The sequence below is a fragment of the Vombatus ursinus genome, unplaced genomic scaffold, assembly GCF_900497805.2.
Source record: "Vombatus ursinus unplaced genomic scaffold, bare-nosed wombat genome assembly UNPS02009994.1, whole genome shotgun sequence".
Taxonomy (NCBI): domain Eukaryota; kingdom Metazoa; phylum Chordata; class Mammalia; order Diprotodontia; family Vombatidae; genus Vombatus; species Vombatus ursinus.
Window position 1 is genome coordinate 5741384 of NW_020949772.1, and position 15356 is coordinate 5756739.

Here is a 15356-nt window from a genome sequence, read left to right on the forward strand (position 1 = left end):
AACATAAAAAAACCATGGCCACAGTAGCAGCCATCACCATCAAGGCAGAATGTGAATGGAAGGTCCTTCTCAGGGCTCCTCGTGGGTCTGGGGCTAGAAGCGGACCCAGTATCGTCCAGCCTAGTACTGTCCAGCCTAGCCCGTTTCTCTCCTTCAGTAAAACTACCCTGAGAGCTCCAGAAAGGAAGAGATTTTTGTTTGAAATAATACATGCAGTTGTACTGTTGTGCTTGTTGGTACAATGCCCTGGACTCAGGTGAGGCCCTGGCAGACCAGCGGCTGCACCCACACCTGATGAGCGGAGTCTATACCTTGTCACAGCAGCACCGGACGTCACACATCCCAGCGACCAAGTCACAGGGACAGGGGCCAAAGGGCTGATACATCTGGTTAACGAAGACGATGCTGTTCTCTGAAAAGGCATGAAGAAAGAAAAGTGAAGCTTTTAAAGGACAGGCAGAGAAACAGATGTTGCCTCATCTTAGGGGCCCAAAGGCATGATGAGTCACCATTCCCAAAGGCTGCCTAGGAATGAATCTCCAAGCAGGCTGGCACCCACCCGTGTCTGTTACAAACATGTCGTGGATCCCATGGGCAGAGGTGATACAAACACGGGTCAGCAAGGCCCATCTGGCCACCAGGAAAATACAATTCACTTTTTTTTTTTTTTAAAGGCAACTGGGGTTAAGTGACTTGCCCAGGGCCACACAGCTAGTGTCAAGTGTTTGGTCTGAGGCCGAATTTGAACTCAGGTCCTCCTGACTTTAGGACTGGTGCTCTATCCTGTGCGCCACCTAGCTGCCCCCTCACAATTCACTTTCAAGAAAGAAACATTTGGCTCCACTTCCCAGGGGAGGAAATTCTAATGTATGTATAGCCATCATTTTTCCAGCAAATTAGATGCTATCTCTTCAAACTTCCCAGGCCTTTTTATTCCCCCAAACCAAAAATGCTGGGCCATCTGCAACAAAAATGGTTCATTTTATTCCTTCAAGATAATTACTTTTCTGCTGAATCAGACAAAAGTGTAAATGTTGTAAAATTTCAGGTGGGTTATTTAGAATTCATTCTACTATGGTTCATAATTAATAATGCTATATTCCAACGTCTAATCCCTACCACCCAGAAATTCCAAGTCTTGATAACGTAAGCTGTTAAATTCAGTGGTTGATGGTCTGACAAATATTTGGGTCATTAATGAGATAAGGGGTTAAAATTTGGTCTATGATCAATCCAATCTCCTCAGGAACCACTGAGAAATTACTAAATGTTGTGATCTTCTAGAGGTCAGTCAAATACCTATTAAATTCCCACCATGTACCAGGCACTATATCAGGCACAAGGGGTTCAAACAATGGAGGCTGTCCCTGCCTTTAAGGAGCTTACAATCTCCTGAGGGACACAACACATTCACAGATAAGTAAATACAAGCTGTATGCCAAACAAATACAAAGTGATTTGGGGTGTGGAGGAAAGGTGTACTAATAACTGGGTCAATCAGAAAAGGTTTCTTGGAGAAGGCAGCATTTGGGCTAAGCCTCAAAGGGAGCTAGGAATTCCAAGAGACCAAGGTAAAAGAAGGCACTCCAGGCATGAGGAACTGAGAAATGCAATGTCATACACATGGAATAGTGAGTTGGACAGTTTAGCAGAAATAGAGTGAGTAAAGGAAAGAAGTAGGGGATAGAAGCCTGGAAAGGTAGGGCAGAAGCCTGGAAGAAAGGTTTTAGATGGCAATGGAAAGCTGCTTTTTTCTTGGGAAGGGGAGGAATGTGGTCAGTCCTATGCTTTAGAAACATCAATTGGGCAGCTGTGCAGAGGACAGATTAGAGAAGGGGCAGTCTGGGGACAAGGAGACCAATCGGTGGGCTACTCCAAAAGCCAGGTGAGAAGTGACGGGCCCCTGAGCTTGTGTGACTGTGGTGTGAGTGGAAAGAAGGGGACAGATTCAAGAGGTTTTTGAAAGGTATGATCCATAAGACTTGGTAACTGACGGTATACGAGGTGAGGATAAGAATAAGAAGTGAAGAATGACTCCACGTTGGCAGATCTGGTAACTGCAGGAACAGCAGTACTCTGGACTGAAACAGGGGAGGTAGAAAGAAAGGAGAGTTTTGATGGGAAAGATCAAGAGTTTTGTTTTAGACGCATTGAGTTTGAGATGCCTATGGGGCAAGCAGGTGGAGCTGTCCTGCAGACACAGGTAGAAATATGGGAGTGGACCTCAGGAGAAGGGAGAGGGCTGGTGAGATAGATTTGGGAGCCATCTGCTTAGCACTAATAGTCAAACCCCTGGGTGCTAAGGAGAGTGCACCTAGACTCTAGGGCAGGGGTGAGGAACCTGCAGCCTTAAGGCCACATGTGGCCTTCTAGGTCCTGAGGTGCAGACTTTTGACTGAGTCCAAGTTTTACAGAACAAATCCTTTTATTAAGGGGATTTGTTCTGTGAAGTTTGGATTCAGTCAAAAGGCTGCGCTTTGAATCCAAACTTCACAGAGAAAAGAAAAGAAGGGAGGAGACAACAGGATTCCAAGTACTTCACACGTATTCCGGGTCTTTTTCTCCCTTTGGGAGAGGCATGCAATCTTCTTAGGAAGTGGTTTTCCTCCTAACTATCCTTTTCCCACCCCACCTCCCATAACTCCCAGGGATCAGTTTCTGAATCCTTTAAATTGAAAGCTCTTTCTTCCTAAGGAATTCAGACAGCATGTCCCACGTAGTGAGGATTGTGAATCTGTCGGCAGGCATTGTGTAAATCACCCTCGTGTGGGCCTTGTTGACAAAGCCAGGTTTAGAGATCTGTACAGAGTGGGCAGCTGCCCAGGGCACAATATCCCCAAGCTGGAGGGGGCCGAGCCACAAGAGATGCTTTTCAACGTGACTGTTTCATGCACATTTTTTCGGATGCCAGGCAATCTCATTCTCTGTAATGTGTAGGAAGAGTCAAAGCTTCCTGCAGACAATGACCTCCCAGAAGGCACAATTTTCTGACACGAGGGAATGGAATTTTTAGGCCCAGGATGTGTAGCCACATGGTCTCAGCTTGGACCACTGGGGTTCAAAACCCAGGAGTGCACACTGTTCAAGGCTCAATCGTGTTCTTGACCCCAGTTCCAAAGGTCCCACTTTCGGGGCAGAGCCAGAACGTCACTACTCCCCCAGGCAGAGGCGCTGGCACCTACTGTGCACAAGCCACCAAGCGTGGTGTCAAGGAGACAAAAGTATGTCTCAAGGAATTTCTCATTTCCTAACAAGCTTTATGATGGGGAAGACAGCAGGCTGAAAATGGTGGAGCCTGTGGACTAACTTAATTGTGGGACTGACCACATCTGAGCTCCTCCCTAGGGAGGAACTGAGGCAGATTTCCTGAGCATGGGCTCCCCCAGCTCCTGAGGACCAAACTTCTGATTTGAGGGAAGGTGAGACGGGGCAGCCCAACCTAAGAAAGCAGGGGGCTTCTCAAGCTTTGGCTGCCTCTGTTTTGGAAGGTTCCTACCAGTTTTCTAGGACTTCTGTCCAACCTTCCAGGACTTCATGCCCAAATGCAGGAACTGTCAGCACCATGGAGCAGAACATTTGACACTTGAGGGCCTGGGTTCAAATCCTGTTCCTGTCCTTTATTGTACCTGGGATCCTAGGCAGGTCACTCTACCTTGCTGGGCCTCAGCTTCTGCCTCTATGAAATGAGGGAGGCCTGGGAGGTCTCTGCCAGCTCCTGATGGGTGGGACACTATGAGCTAAATGCTTGCATTCTCTGAACTGCTTTCAACACCACAGCATTTAAAACTCACCATAAAAACAGCAGCGACTTTTAGTCTGTAACATACATGACACGATAGAGTAGAAGCTGATTATATCAATGACACGGGGGGAGAGAGGCGGGAGAGAGACCTGGAGGTCAGCATCGGGCCCGGACGCTGCCCTTTCAGCCTGAGCCACCTGCAGCTACGCAGGCTCTTTGGGAATGTCATGGAGACAGACAGAGGGCTCCCTCCCCACACGTCTCCTACAGTAACTTACTTCTCAGAAGCTACAATGCCCTTGGCTGCACTACATACCTCCTGACCTTCTTCCCATCACTCCCTCTGTTCTGCTCCCTTTCTCACTGGTTGCCAAAACTGTTCACACCTTCACGGGCCAGAGCGGACAGCTCACAATTACTACTCCGAACACCTTAAGGGGCACCATTCTTGTTTGGGGGCACTTCCCATGGTGCTCCCTCATGCTGACCTGGGCCAGAGTTTGGGGACGCAGTGAGAGGCTGGGGGGTGGGGAGGCGGGTCATTCCGGAGCTCTAGAGGGCCGGTGCTTGTCTCCTGAGACAGCAGGAACAGCTGCACTCGGCCTTCGTGGCCTGCCGGGCTTACCCTCACCAGGATGTGTGTGAGAGCTGGAGATGCTCAGAAGCGAACAGACGTTTAAAATTCTGTATCTCAATTGAGTTCCATAAACACTTGTTATGGGCTCACTACACGCCAGGCACCAGGTGCTTAAAACACCCTGAGCCTATAAAAAGAGTCCTGTTCCTTACATGAGCTCCAGGTATCCATATAGTTCAGAGCCAATTAAAAAAGGAACGTTTTCTTCTCCAAACAACAAACATTTATTAAGCACCTACTATGTACCAGGCACTGTACTAAATTCTGGGGATACAAAATAAAAAAATAAAAACAGGCCCAGTTATTTCACCAGGGGTGTGCTGGTAAATGTTTAACAACCGGATTGGGGAAGAGGGGGTGGGGGTAGGGGGCAGTGGCAGAGCCCAAAGTGGGATTTACCCAGCCTGTTTAAGTTTAATCTACATTATTAACATTTTCTACATCATTTTCTTAAGTCAAGTCAATCAATAAAACAACAGATCAAACCCTGATTTGTAGCATTTACTGATTTCCAAGGTAAAAATGTTCACATTGACAATTTAACAATCAGCTTTCTGGCTGGTATAAGCTGGCTCCAGCCCATCACTGGCTACAATGAACCTCTCAGCCAAATTAAAATATTTATAAATCAATCAAAAGCATTTATTAAGAGCTTACTATGTGTCAGGCACATTCATATTGGGAAGTCACAAAATAGGAAGGAGGACATCGGAGTAATAAAGATTTTTGGTCCAGCCCAGTGATTTCATCCATGTACTGAGCACCTGAGGAGAAGCAATGCAGATTGATAAGTGTGTGACAGCTCAGAGGCTTACACAGTTGTCTGGGCCACTGAGGATGGGCACTGAGGAAATGATATAGCTAGAGGTCAGATGGCGAAGACAGCATTGGAACCTGGGTCCTGCTGATGTCACAAATGCCACGCTGCTCCCCAAGAGTAACATATTTTTACCTCCTTCACCTAAGAAATTAAAGACAACAATGGTGTCTCTAAAATCGCCCCCATGCTTATTAGAAAGGGGTCTTAAATCACTATTAATTCTGACTGGTACCACCAGCTCCTAGCCTGGGCTCTGTCCTCAGGTGCACATGAAAAATTGGCTGATTTTCTGATGAGATCTTGTGTGAGTCTTGCAAACTTTTTTTTTTTAATTCACAAAGCAAATGACCAACAAGATATGATGCTGAGAAAGCTTTCTCTGCTGCTCTGGGCACGTGATTGCAATACTCACCTGATACATTCTGGGCAAAGGAAGCATTAGGGTAGATTTCGACCTGAATGACTAAGTGCGCCAAACAGGATGAGTTTCGAGACGCAGAAACCAGAAGAGTTTCAACAACACAGGGATAGTCAGAGAAGAAGTCTGTCTCAGAGACACAGGGCTGTAAATCGCCATTCAATCTTACAGTCACTTCGGAGCCCATCTGGGGGAAAAAATCCTTGCCTTAGTTCTCATCGGACTGTGAAAATACATTTATAATCACAAACACCCAACGCACTAAGGGACAAGGAAATCTCTAGATACCCCAGCTGATGTTACTGACACGTTCATTTCATCACTGAAGGTAATGCCCTCCACCAATACAGATGACAACCTGGATCTAATAGCAAAGTCCTAGGAAGCTGCTCGAGGCTCAGAGACCTAAATGACTTGCCCAGGGCAAGACTGGCCTCATATGCTCTGGCCAGTGACTTGCCCAAGGTCCCCCGGGCAATCTTAGCCTACACATAACTATCCTCATTTTTACACATGAAGAAAGAGACTCCAAATCCCCCAGACACTAAGCACCAGAGCGAAGACCCAAGTCCTGACCCCTGGTGACTTCCCGGGGCTTCAGTTTCTTCATCTGAAAAATCGGAGGGTGGGACTCACTGGTCTCAGGGGTCCCTTCCAGCCCTCAATCTGACGGTCCACATGACCTTAGGACCTCCCTAACTCCATGCCCAACCATCTCCTACACTTGGCCAAGCTGCCCCCAGAAGAGAAATCCTTAAGATGAAGCCAGCCTGGGACAATCCCTACCCAAACCATTCAGACCATCTGCCCGCCATTTCTTCCTGCACTCCACATCTTTCTAGCTGTCAACTCAATACCTTCATTTGTCTGGGGCTTAGGCCAGAAATGAGGTGGGAAAAGCTAAGGATCTCAAATTCTCTTTTTCAGCTTTAAAATTCTATAACTGACAGCACAGGCATTTATTCTGGAAGGGACTCTAGGGATGGATCATCTAACTCAACCCCCCCATTTTACAGGTAAGAAAGCTGAAACCCCAAGCAGTGACGTGACTTGCCCAAGGTCATACAGGTAATTCTAGCAAGAGGAGGAAGCACCAAGATTATCCCCATTTTCAAAGGGAGGAAAGAGGTCTTTTCAGAGGTCTTTCCCAATTCTAGCATCCTGTGTCATAAGGTGCCCTCCCTCTCTGGGTCAGTGTTCTAACATTCTACTTATTAACTAACAACAAAGCGGGAGGCTACAATCTATTGGGGGTGAGGGGGGAGGGGTTGGAATTACAAAGTGAATGCCAAGCACAGTCAAAGTCAATGCAGAGTGATTTGGGAGGAAGACAGTAGGAATGGGCAGGAGGGGACCAGACCTGGAAGGGCCCCATGGAGGAGGTGGAAAATGGTCTGGGCCTTAAAGGAAGCTGAGGATCCTGGAAGAGGGAGGTGACTCACATCACAGGAGGCCAGGCTGGCTGGAACACAGAACGTGTAAAGAGAAGTCACGGGCATGGAAAGAGGCTGGAGCCAGAATAGGAAGGGCTTTAAGTGGCAAACAGAGGAGTCTGGAGTTTATCCTAGAGGCAATAGGGAGCCTCAGGAGCATCTTGAGCAGGGGAATACAGATGCTTTAGGAATATCAATATGACACTAAATGGAAAATTAAGAGCAGCTGGGTTGTGTAGTGCTGGGCCTGGAGTCAAGAAGACCTGAGTTCAAATCCGGACTCAGACACTCCCTAGCTGTGTGACACTGGGCAAGTCACTTAACCCTGTCTGCCTCAGTATCCTCATCTGTAAAATGAGCTGGAGAAGAAAATGGCAAACCACTCCAGTATCTTTGCCAAGAAAACCCCATATGGGGTCACAAAGAGTTGGACATGACTGAAACAATGGAACAACAAATGGAAAATGAAGAGATTTAATGTTGAACATACCACATCAGAAGTCACAGTCAGACTCCAAATGCCGGTTCCATTATTCTGCAATCCACAATCGGGAATGGGCAAAATCCCTAAGTGAAAGGAGGTAAGAACAGAGGTTTTCAAGGGTTTCTTCCTACCTTTATGCCCACAGAAGGTTTAAGAAAGTTCTCCTTTTCAAAGAGCATAATCTTGCCTTGCAACTGTCTCAGAAGCAGAAAGCAGCCCTCTGTGTTTTCAGTGAGTTTTTCAAAACCAGCTGCTTAACCTCCTTACCCAGCTCATCATCCCACACGGTGAGGCTCACACTGACATCCTCCGTATCTCCAACCAAGGCTGCAGTAACCGAAGTGTCAAGCATTCGAATGAAAGGAGGGAGGAAAACTGGCAAAGAGAAGAGTCGGGCATTAATACCACACACAGTAAGGACCATGAGGAGCCCCAGAAGATGAGACATAGAGCTTTAAGGAGCGTCAGAATCAAGCAACCCCCTCCTAAGTGTGTGCATGGAGGGTTGCAGGGTTAGGGTCAATAACAACAATAAGAAACATTTATTAAGCGCCTACTGAGTGTCAGGCACTGGACTAAGAGGGGGGAAGGAATACAAAGAAAGGCAAAACACAGCACCTGCCCTCAAGGAGCTCACAGTCTAACAGGGAAAACTGCAAGCAGACTACTCTGACATGTGAGATACAGAGTGAATCTCAGAGGGACAGTCCTGGGGAACGGTCACTGTCAGTTATGGCTGCCATTTTCCTTTGCTCCAATGCTGGCAGGAGAGGTGGGGCAGCTCTACCAGTAATAAAACTGCCCCTTGCTGGAAACAGCCTGGCCCTGGGATTTTACTGGTACAGGAAACTCCCTTTCCCATGTCTAGTCTCTTCAGGCTAGAAGGATAATCTCAGGGTCCCACAGCCAGGAAATGTCTGCACTGGAATGGAACACAGGTCTTCAAAGAATTCTAGGTTTGGAGCTGGAAGGGACTTAGGAGCCATTCAGTCCAGCGTCCTCAATTGAGAGTTGAGGAAAGTGAGGCCCAGGGAAGTTAAACAATCTGCCCAGACGCACAGAGGGAACAAGGATCACAGGTGGGATGTGAACCTGAGTCGGTGAGCTGCTAGGGCAGGGATTCTTAACATGGGCTCTGTGAAGTCGCCTTTTTAATATGCTGGTAACTATTTCAATATAACTAGTTTCCTTTGCAATCCCAAGTATCTTATTCCATGCATTTAAAAATGTGATTTTGCCAAAGGAGTCCCAGGCAAAGAGGTCAAACCTCCCACGTGGAGCCAGCATTCTTTCCTCTACACTCTGGCTGCCAAGGGCCGCTCATTCTCCGGAAACAAGGCTGCCTGGTACAGAGTGGCCACCTCGTCCTTGATGACTGGCTGCCCAAGGTCACCCAGGTGACAGACCTGGGATCTGCACCAAGACGCTCTTATTCCAAAACTAGAAAAGACTTCAGCAGTTGCAGCTGCTGTTGCTGCTACAAAGACCTGGGACCCCTCGGCACCCACTGCCTCACGAGAGACGGTAACGACAACACGGGGCGCCAGGGTTTACAAAGTGTTTTGTGGTCATTATCTCATTGAATCTTCAGAATGTTAATAAAAACTAGCATTTATATAATGCTATAAGGTTTAAAAGTGCTTTACAGAGGTTTCATTACACCTCATTTGGGCCACTAGGGGGCGCCACAGTGCACAGAGCACTGGACCTATCTTCAGGACCACTCATCTTCCTGAGTGCAAATCTGACCTCAGACATTTTCAGAGCTGTGACCCTGGGCAAGTCACTTAACCCTGTTTCCCTCAGTTTCCTCATCTGTAAAATGAGCTGGAGAAAGAAATGGCAAACCACTCTAGTATCTTTGCCAAGAAAACCCCAAATGGGGTCATGACTGAAAACATCTGAATAACACAAATAATCTCATCTCTCAAGGTTAATAATTATTGTCATTAATAAGAGTTAGTATATAGTGTTATATGTTTGCAAAATGCTCTACAGATATTATCTCTTCTAAATAATAATAACAGCTAGCATTTATGTAACACCTTAAGGTTTATAAAACATTTTAAAATATCTCATTTTAACGATAGCTAATATTTGTATACAACTTTAAGGTATGCAAAGAGCTTTACAAATATCTCCTAATCAAAAAAACTGTTGTTCAGTCATTTTCAGTCATTTCTGACTCTTTGTGACCCCATTTGGGGTTTTCTTGGCAAAGATACTGGAGTAATTTGCCATTTCCTTCTCCACCTCATTTTTACCAGTGAGGAAACTGAGGCAAACAGGGTGAAGTGACTTGCCCAGGATCACATAGCTAGTAAGTGTCCAAGGCAGAATTTGAACTCAGGTCTTCCTGACTTGTGGCCTGGTGCCCCATCCACAGCGGCACTTAGCTGCCCCTAATAATAGTAACTATAATAGCAGCTAGCATTTCTAGAGCGCTTTGAGGTTTGCAACGCGCATTACAAATATTATCTTATCCATACAACAACCCTGAGAAGTAGGTGCACCTATTATTTTCATTTTACAAATGAGGAAATTGAGGCATAAAGGTTAAGTGATTTACCCAGGGTCACACAGCTAGTAAATGTCTAAGGCAAGATTTCTATGCACCACGGCGCCCCGTCGCTGCTCCCACATTTATTGGGTAACAATAGGTGTTTCAGATATCCTGGTTCCCATTTTGCAGATTAAGGACCAGAGGCTCAGAGCAACCTACAGAGGGTCACACAGCACAGAGCTTGCCAGGCCGGGTTTCACGCGCCTCCTCTCCCCAGGCCCCGCCCCCAGACCCAGGCCCCCCGTCCCCGCTCGAAGCCCCGCCCCTACCCACCAACGTCTCCCCACAGGGCCCTTGGGAAGCACAGCAGAAACAGGAGCAGCAGCAGGAGCTGCGGGGCGGGTGGCGAGCAGGGCCTGGCCCGGCCCATGGCTCCGGGCTCGCCTCCCCGCGCTGCCCCACCGCGGCCGGGCGCCGGCTCTGCGATCCCCGGCAGGCGGCACGAGCTAGGAGCAGAAAGGAAAAGGCGTCAGCGGCGCCCGAACAGCCGCCGCCGCCGCCATCTTGTCAACGGAATGCCCAGACTATGGCAACCACCAATCGACTGCAGGTGAAGCGAGGGCGCGCCCCACGATTGGTCTAAAGCGACAGAGAGAACCCGCCTTCGCCCCGCGCCCGTTAGCGGCGCGTCGTGGCCCCGCCCACCTCCTCCTGGGACGCCCTGAGTGGTTGCGTGGCGTGATGGGCAGATCCGTGGGCTTGCCTCTGGTCTCAGATAATATTTGTAAAAATAACATAAAAAACGAAATAACATTTCCAAAAAGTGCATAGCATTTGAAAAAAACTGTAAAAAAAAAAAAAAGAAAAAGCTGCATAAATGCTGATTCCCTCTCTCAGATTCCCCTATTTTTTCAAAGACTCAACTCCTGCAACACTTTGTTGTACACGAGGCCTTTCCTGAACTCCGTCCCTCCCAGTCACCACGTATTTATGCTTGTATGTGTTCTCTTCCCCAGTTTGACTGTAAGCTCTTTCAGAGCAGAGAACGTTTCTGCTTTTTTTTGCATCCCCAGCACTAGTATCTAGTAGGTGCTTAATAGGTGCTTGTATCCATAGTCAACAATTCTGTTGACTTTTTATTCTAATAAAGGATAATGAACCTGTGATTTTGTTGATATAGGGAAGTCCCAGGTGAGGGGATTCCTCTCTATGTCTCCACAACATAGTCTTAAGAGAGTTGCCTCGAGTACAGACATTAAATGACTTGGCTAGGGTCATACAGCCTGTGTCATTGGCAGGTCTTGAACTCAGGTCTTTCTAGCTCTAAGACCAGTTCTCTTTCCTCTATGTCACTTATTACAATAGAGAGCCTAATAATGCCTTGGATTTAAGCAAGTCAATATGCCTTTGTTAAGTACCTACTATGTGCTTAATTGTGCTAAGTGCTGTGGATACAAAGAAAAACAAAAAAGGGAAAAACTCTTCTTGTCTGAGATAATAACAACTGATCAACAAACCCCTATGAGCTGTAAATTGTGACTCTACAAAGCCTTGGGTTGGGAGTTGAACATTTCTTTCAATATTAGGCAAAGGTCATTACATTAGAATACAACTCCTTGGGACAGCTAGATGGCTCAATGGATAGAGCACTGGCCCTAGAGTCAGGAGGACCCAAGTTCAAATTCGGCCTCAGCTACTTGACACTTCCTAGCTGTGTGACCTTGGGCAAGTCACTTAACCCCAATTGCCTCACCAAAAAAACCAAAAATACAACTCCTCCTTGCCCAGCTGTCATTTAGGTGGGTAACTAGAGAGCTGCTTCATCTGGTTTGAGGAGACATCAGGAAATACAGTCTTTAAGACAAACTATGGGTAGCCATACTTGGCTCCACCCATCCCCACCACTCTCTTTTCTCTCACATAAAGAGCCCCTCATTCCTAGGCATGGCCAAAACCAGAGAGCTTAGTTACGAGGAAAACCTAACAAAAGAAGGCATTCCCACAAGTCACTGACACCCTCCCAGAGTAGATTTTTCCTCTAAACACATTGGTTGGTAAGGGGAATTTGGTCTGCGATTGCTTTAGGATTATGATGACTGGCTTGGCGTCTTATGATCGAGGCAATGTTTAGCTCCAATGGGGAGCATTCTCCAACCAAAGTCAATCAAGCAGGACCTGGGGACCCTCTGAATGCTCATCGTTCACTCAGCTGGCTGTGACAGCCTGACTCCAAGGCACATGCCTCGTGAAGTAGGAGAGCCCTGGTCACATCAAGGAAGACTGGAACCCTAGGAACAAGCCCAGAATCAACAACAGGTGCCAAGCCAGGGATCTCTGCCTCTTTTTATACAGAAACGACCCTTTTTACTCCCTTTGTCTTCCTGACCTGATGGAAGCATTGAAGGCAATAGCCAACACTTGTCTCAAGGAATAGAAAACATTCCCTGGGTAAGTCAGAATCTTGGCTGTATCTTGTTTTTGTTTTTTTTTTTTTTAGGCAATTGGGGTGAAGTGACTTGCCCAGGGTCACACAGCTAGTAAGTGTCAAGTGTTTGGTCTGAGGGCAGATTTGAACTCAGGTCCTCCTGACTTCAGGGCCAGTGCTCTATCCACTGCACCACCTAGCTGCCCCTTGGTTGTATCTTGATACAGAGACTGGGGTACTAAGAGACAGAATGACCCGTGAGGTCCAATATAGTCTATGGTGCAAATCTTGGAAATTCTCCAGAGGAGGAGGCAAAGTCTTAAAAAACTCTTTTAGAGGACTGGAACTGTGATGTCATTGATATTGGAACTCCCAGGAGGAAATTCCCTCTCCCATATAGTCTTGGAAAGTTGCCTAGAATACTGATTAGTTAAATGACTTGGCCGGGGTCATACACCCTATATGTTTGCTTGGAGTCTTAGACTACACTGCCGTATGGTGCTGAAGTGACTTGCCAGGAGTCACGGAGCCAGTAGTCTTTCTTCCTCCAAGGCTGACTCTCTCAACCATCTCTGTGCTGGCCCTCAAAACTCCTTGAATAATCAATCGATAAAGAAACATCTACTAAGCACCTACTATGTGCCAGGGGCTGTGCTAAGCACTGAGGACACAAAGAGGCAAAGGAAAATCCTTGTCCTCAAGCTTTTTTTGTTTGTTTGTTTTTTTTAGGCAATTGGGGTTAAGTAACTTGCCTAGGGTCACACAGCTAGTAAGTATCAAGTGTTCTGTCTGAGGCCACATTTGAACTCAAGTCATCCTGACTTCAGGACAGGTGCTGTATCCACTAGGCCACCTAGCTGCCCCTCTAATGCAGTTTAAAAAAAATAGATGTTTAATAATGTCTTTTGCTTATACATGTATCCAGGAATCCTACTGTATTCCTGCCCCTTGTCTTTCCCAAAGAGCCATCCCTTAGAGAATTTTTAAGACAAGAAAAGGAAAAGAAAAATCAGCAAAACTGACAAACTGAAAAAAAAAATGTGATGTTATATGCAATATTCCACACATATGGACCCCCACCTCTGTTGTGGTGGAAGGAAAGATCATCTCTTCTCTCCTCTTTGGAGCCAAGAATTACAAAATTCTTTATAATTTTGCAATATTCAGTTTCAATTGTTTTCTGGATATTATCCTTTCCATTTACAATGTAGTTTTCTGGCTCTGCTTTACAGCATTTCATGTTGTTTGTTTCATCACATGTATGCTTCTCTGTATTCACCGTGTCATTTCTTCCAGCACAGTAATTATCATGTTATATTCATGTACTGGGTAGTTTAGCCAGGCCCCCACCAATGGCGGTCTATTTTATTTCTAGTCTATGCTAACACAAAAAGGGATGCTAGAAATATTTTGCTATGATGGACCCTTTCTTTTCATCAATGACTTCCTTGGGTCTGTGACTAGCAGTGGAATCTCTGGGTCAAGGAATATGGACATTTTAGTCACTTTATTTGCATAATTCTATTCTTTTTTTTTTTTTTGCTTTTTGGTGAGGCAGTCGGCCAGGCACTGTGCTCAGCACAAGGAATACAAAGAAAGGCTCAAACAGGGTCCCTGTCCTCAAGAAGCTCACGTTCCAGTGGAGGAGACAACATAATAACCATGTACATATAAGATCGGTTGGTGTTCTTCATTCTCCAAGAGGACCAAAATGACATCACCGTGCTGGGGTCAAGTTACAACGTGTCTGTGCCTAATCAGACCAATATGAGCCCAGAAGGCTCTACCACAGGTCAGGCACAAATAGTCCATGTGAACGTTTGGGGCAGATTCTGTAAATCTGCCCCTCTCTATTTTGAGCTGCTGCAAAATTCTGCTTTGCTCATAGGGCAAACCTTATAAGACACGTTCGGTGTAAATGGAGCGTAATTCCAAAGGAAGGTGAAATTTGTATTGCATCTTGAAAGGTGCAGCTAGGTGGCATAGTAGATAAAGCACTGGCCCTGAAGAGGACCTGAGTTCAAATTTGACCTCAGACCAAATACTTTACACTTACTAGCTGTGTGACCCTGGACAAGTCACTTAACCCCAATTGCCAAAAAAAAAAAAAAAAAAAAAGAATCTTGAAAGAAACTAGCATAGGCAGAAGGCAAAAGTGAGGAGGGAGGGCATTCTGGACATGGGAGACAGCCAGAACTAAGGCAACACGTTACAGGATGGAGAATTGTGTGCAGAACGGCAAGACGGCCTGCAGAGCGGAATTAGACAATGTGTAGAGGAGAACAAGTTTAAAGGAAACTGCAAAGATAGTGAGGGACTAGGTTGATGAAGAAAGGAATGAGTATAGATGCTGAAGAATGAGCACAGATGCTATACAGATTTGAATTTTAAGTAACAGGAATAAATATTTTGTAGTTTGTCTAAATATACAGTCAACTGATAGCAGCTGATAAACACACTCAAGGGATGAAAATTCTCAACACAGACTTTTTAAATATAGGTACCACTGTCACCCTTAAGAACTCCAGGTCCAAGACACACGTGTAAACATGTGCACAACCAGAAACTGTTGATGAGAAGTGCAAGTGACTCACAAATTCCTTGATTACAATCAGCTATCCACAAACTATGACAGGACTCCGGCTTCACGAAGGCAATTTTAAAAGGTGATGGTTTGAATTAGATTCTTTCTATACTACTGTATATTTAAGGGTCAAAATATTTAACCGAAAGGTTTAAGGAACTAGTGTGTCTAGCAAATGGCAGTTAATAAGCAATTCTGAGAAAAAAAAAAAAAAAAAGAATGCATTTTAAAAATACAATGATGTAGGTGGCAAACAACCATCAAAAGAAAACACAAAGTATTGATAACCACCTGAAATTTGTTCTAATTC

General features: G+C 45.9%; 1 protein-coding gene across 1 annotated transcript in view; it reads right to left on the reverse strand.

Moving 5' to 3' along the window:
• Positions 1–10482, reverse strand: part of LOC114036811 — an 85405-nt gene extending 74923 nt beyond the window's left edge. The window contains exons 1-5 of the mRNA XM_027853516.1: positions 10371–10482; positions 7802–7909; positions 7541–7617; positions 5612–5804; positions 312–412 (exon numbers count right to left, since the gene is read on the reverse strand). Coding sequence (XP_027709317.1) covers positions 312–412; positions 5612–5804; positions 7541–7617; positions 7802–7909; positions 10371–10467 — 576 coding nt within the window. The 5' untranslated portion in view covers positions 10468–10482. The remainder of the gene's footprint in view (positions 1–311; positions 413–5611; positions 5805–7540; positions 7618–7801; positions 7910–10370) is intronic.
• Between the last annotated feature and the right edge of the window lie 4874 nt (positions 10483–15356).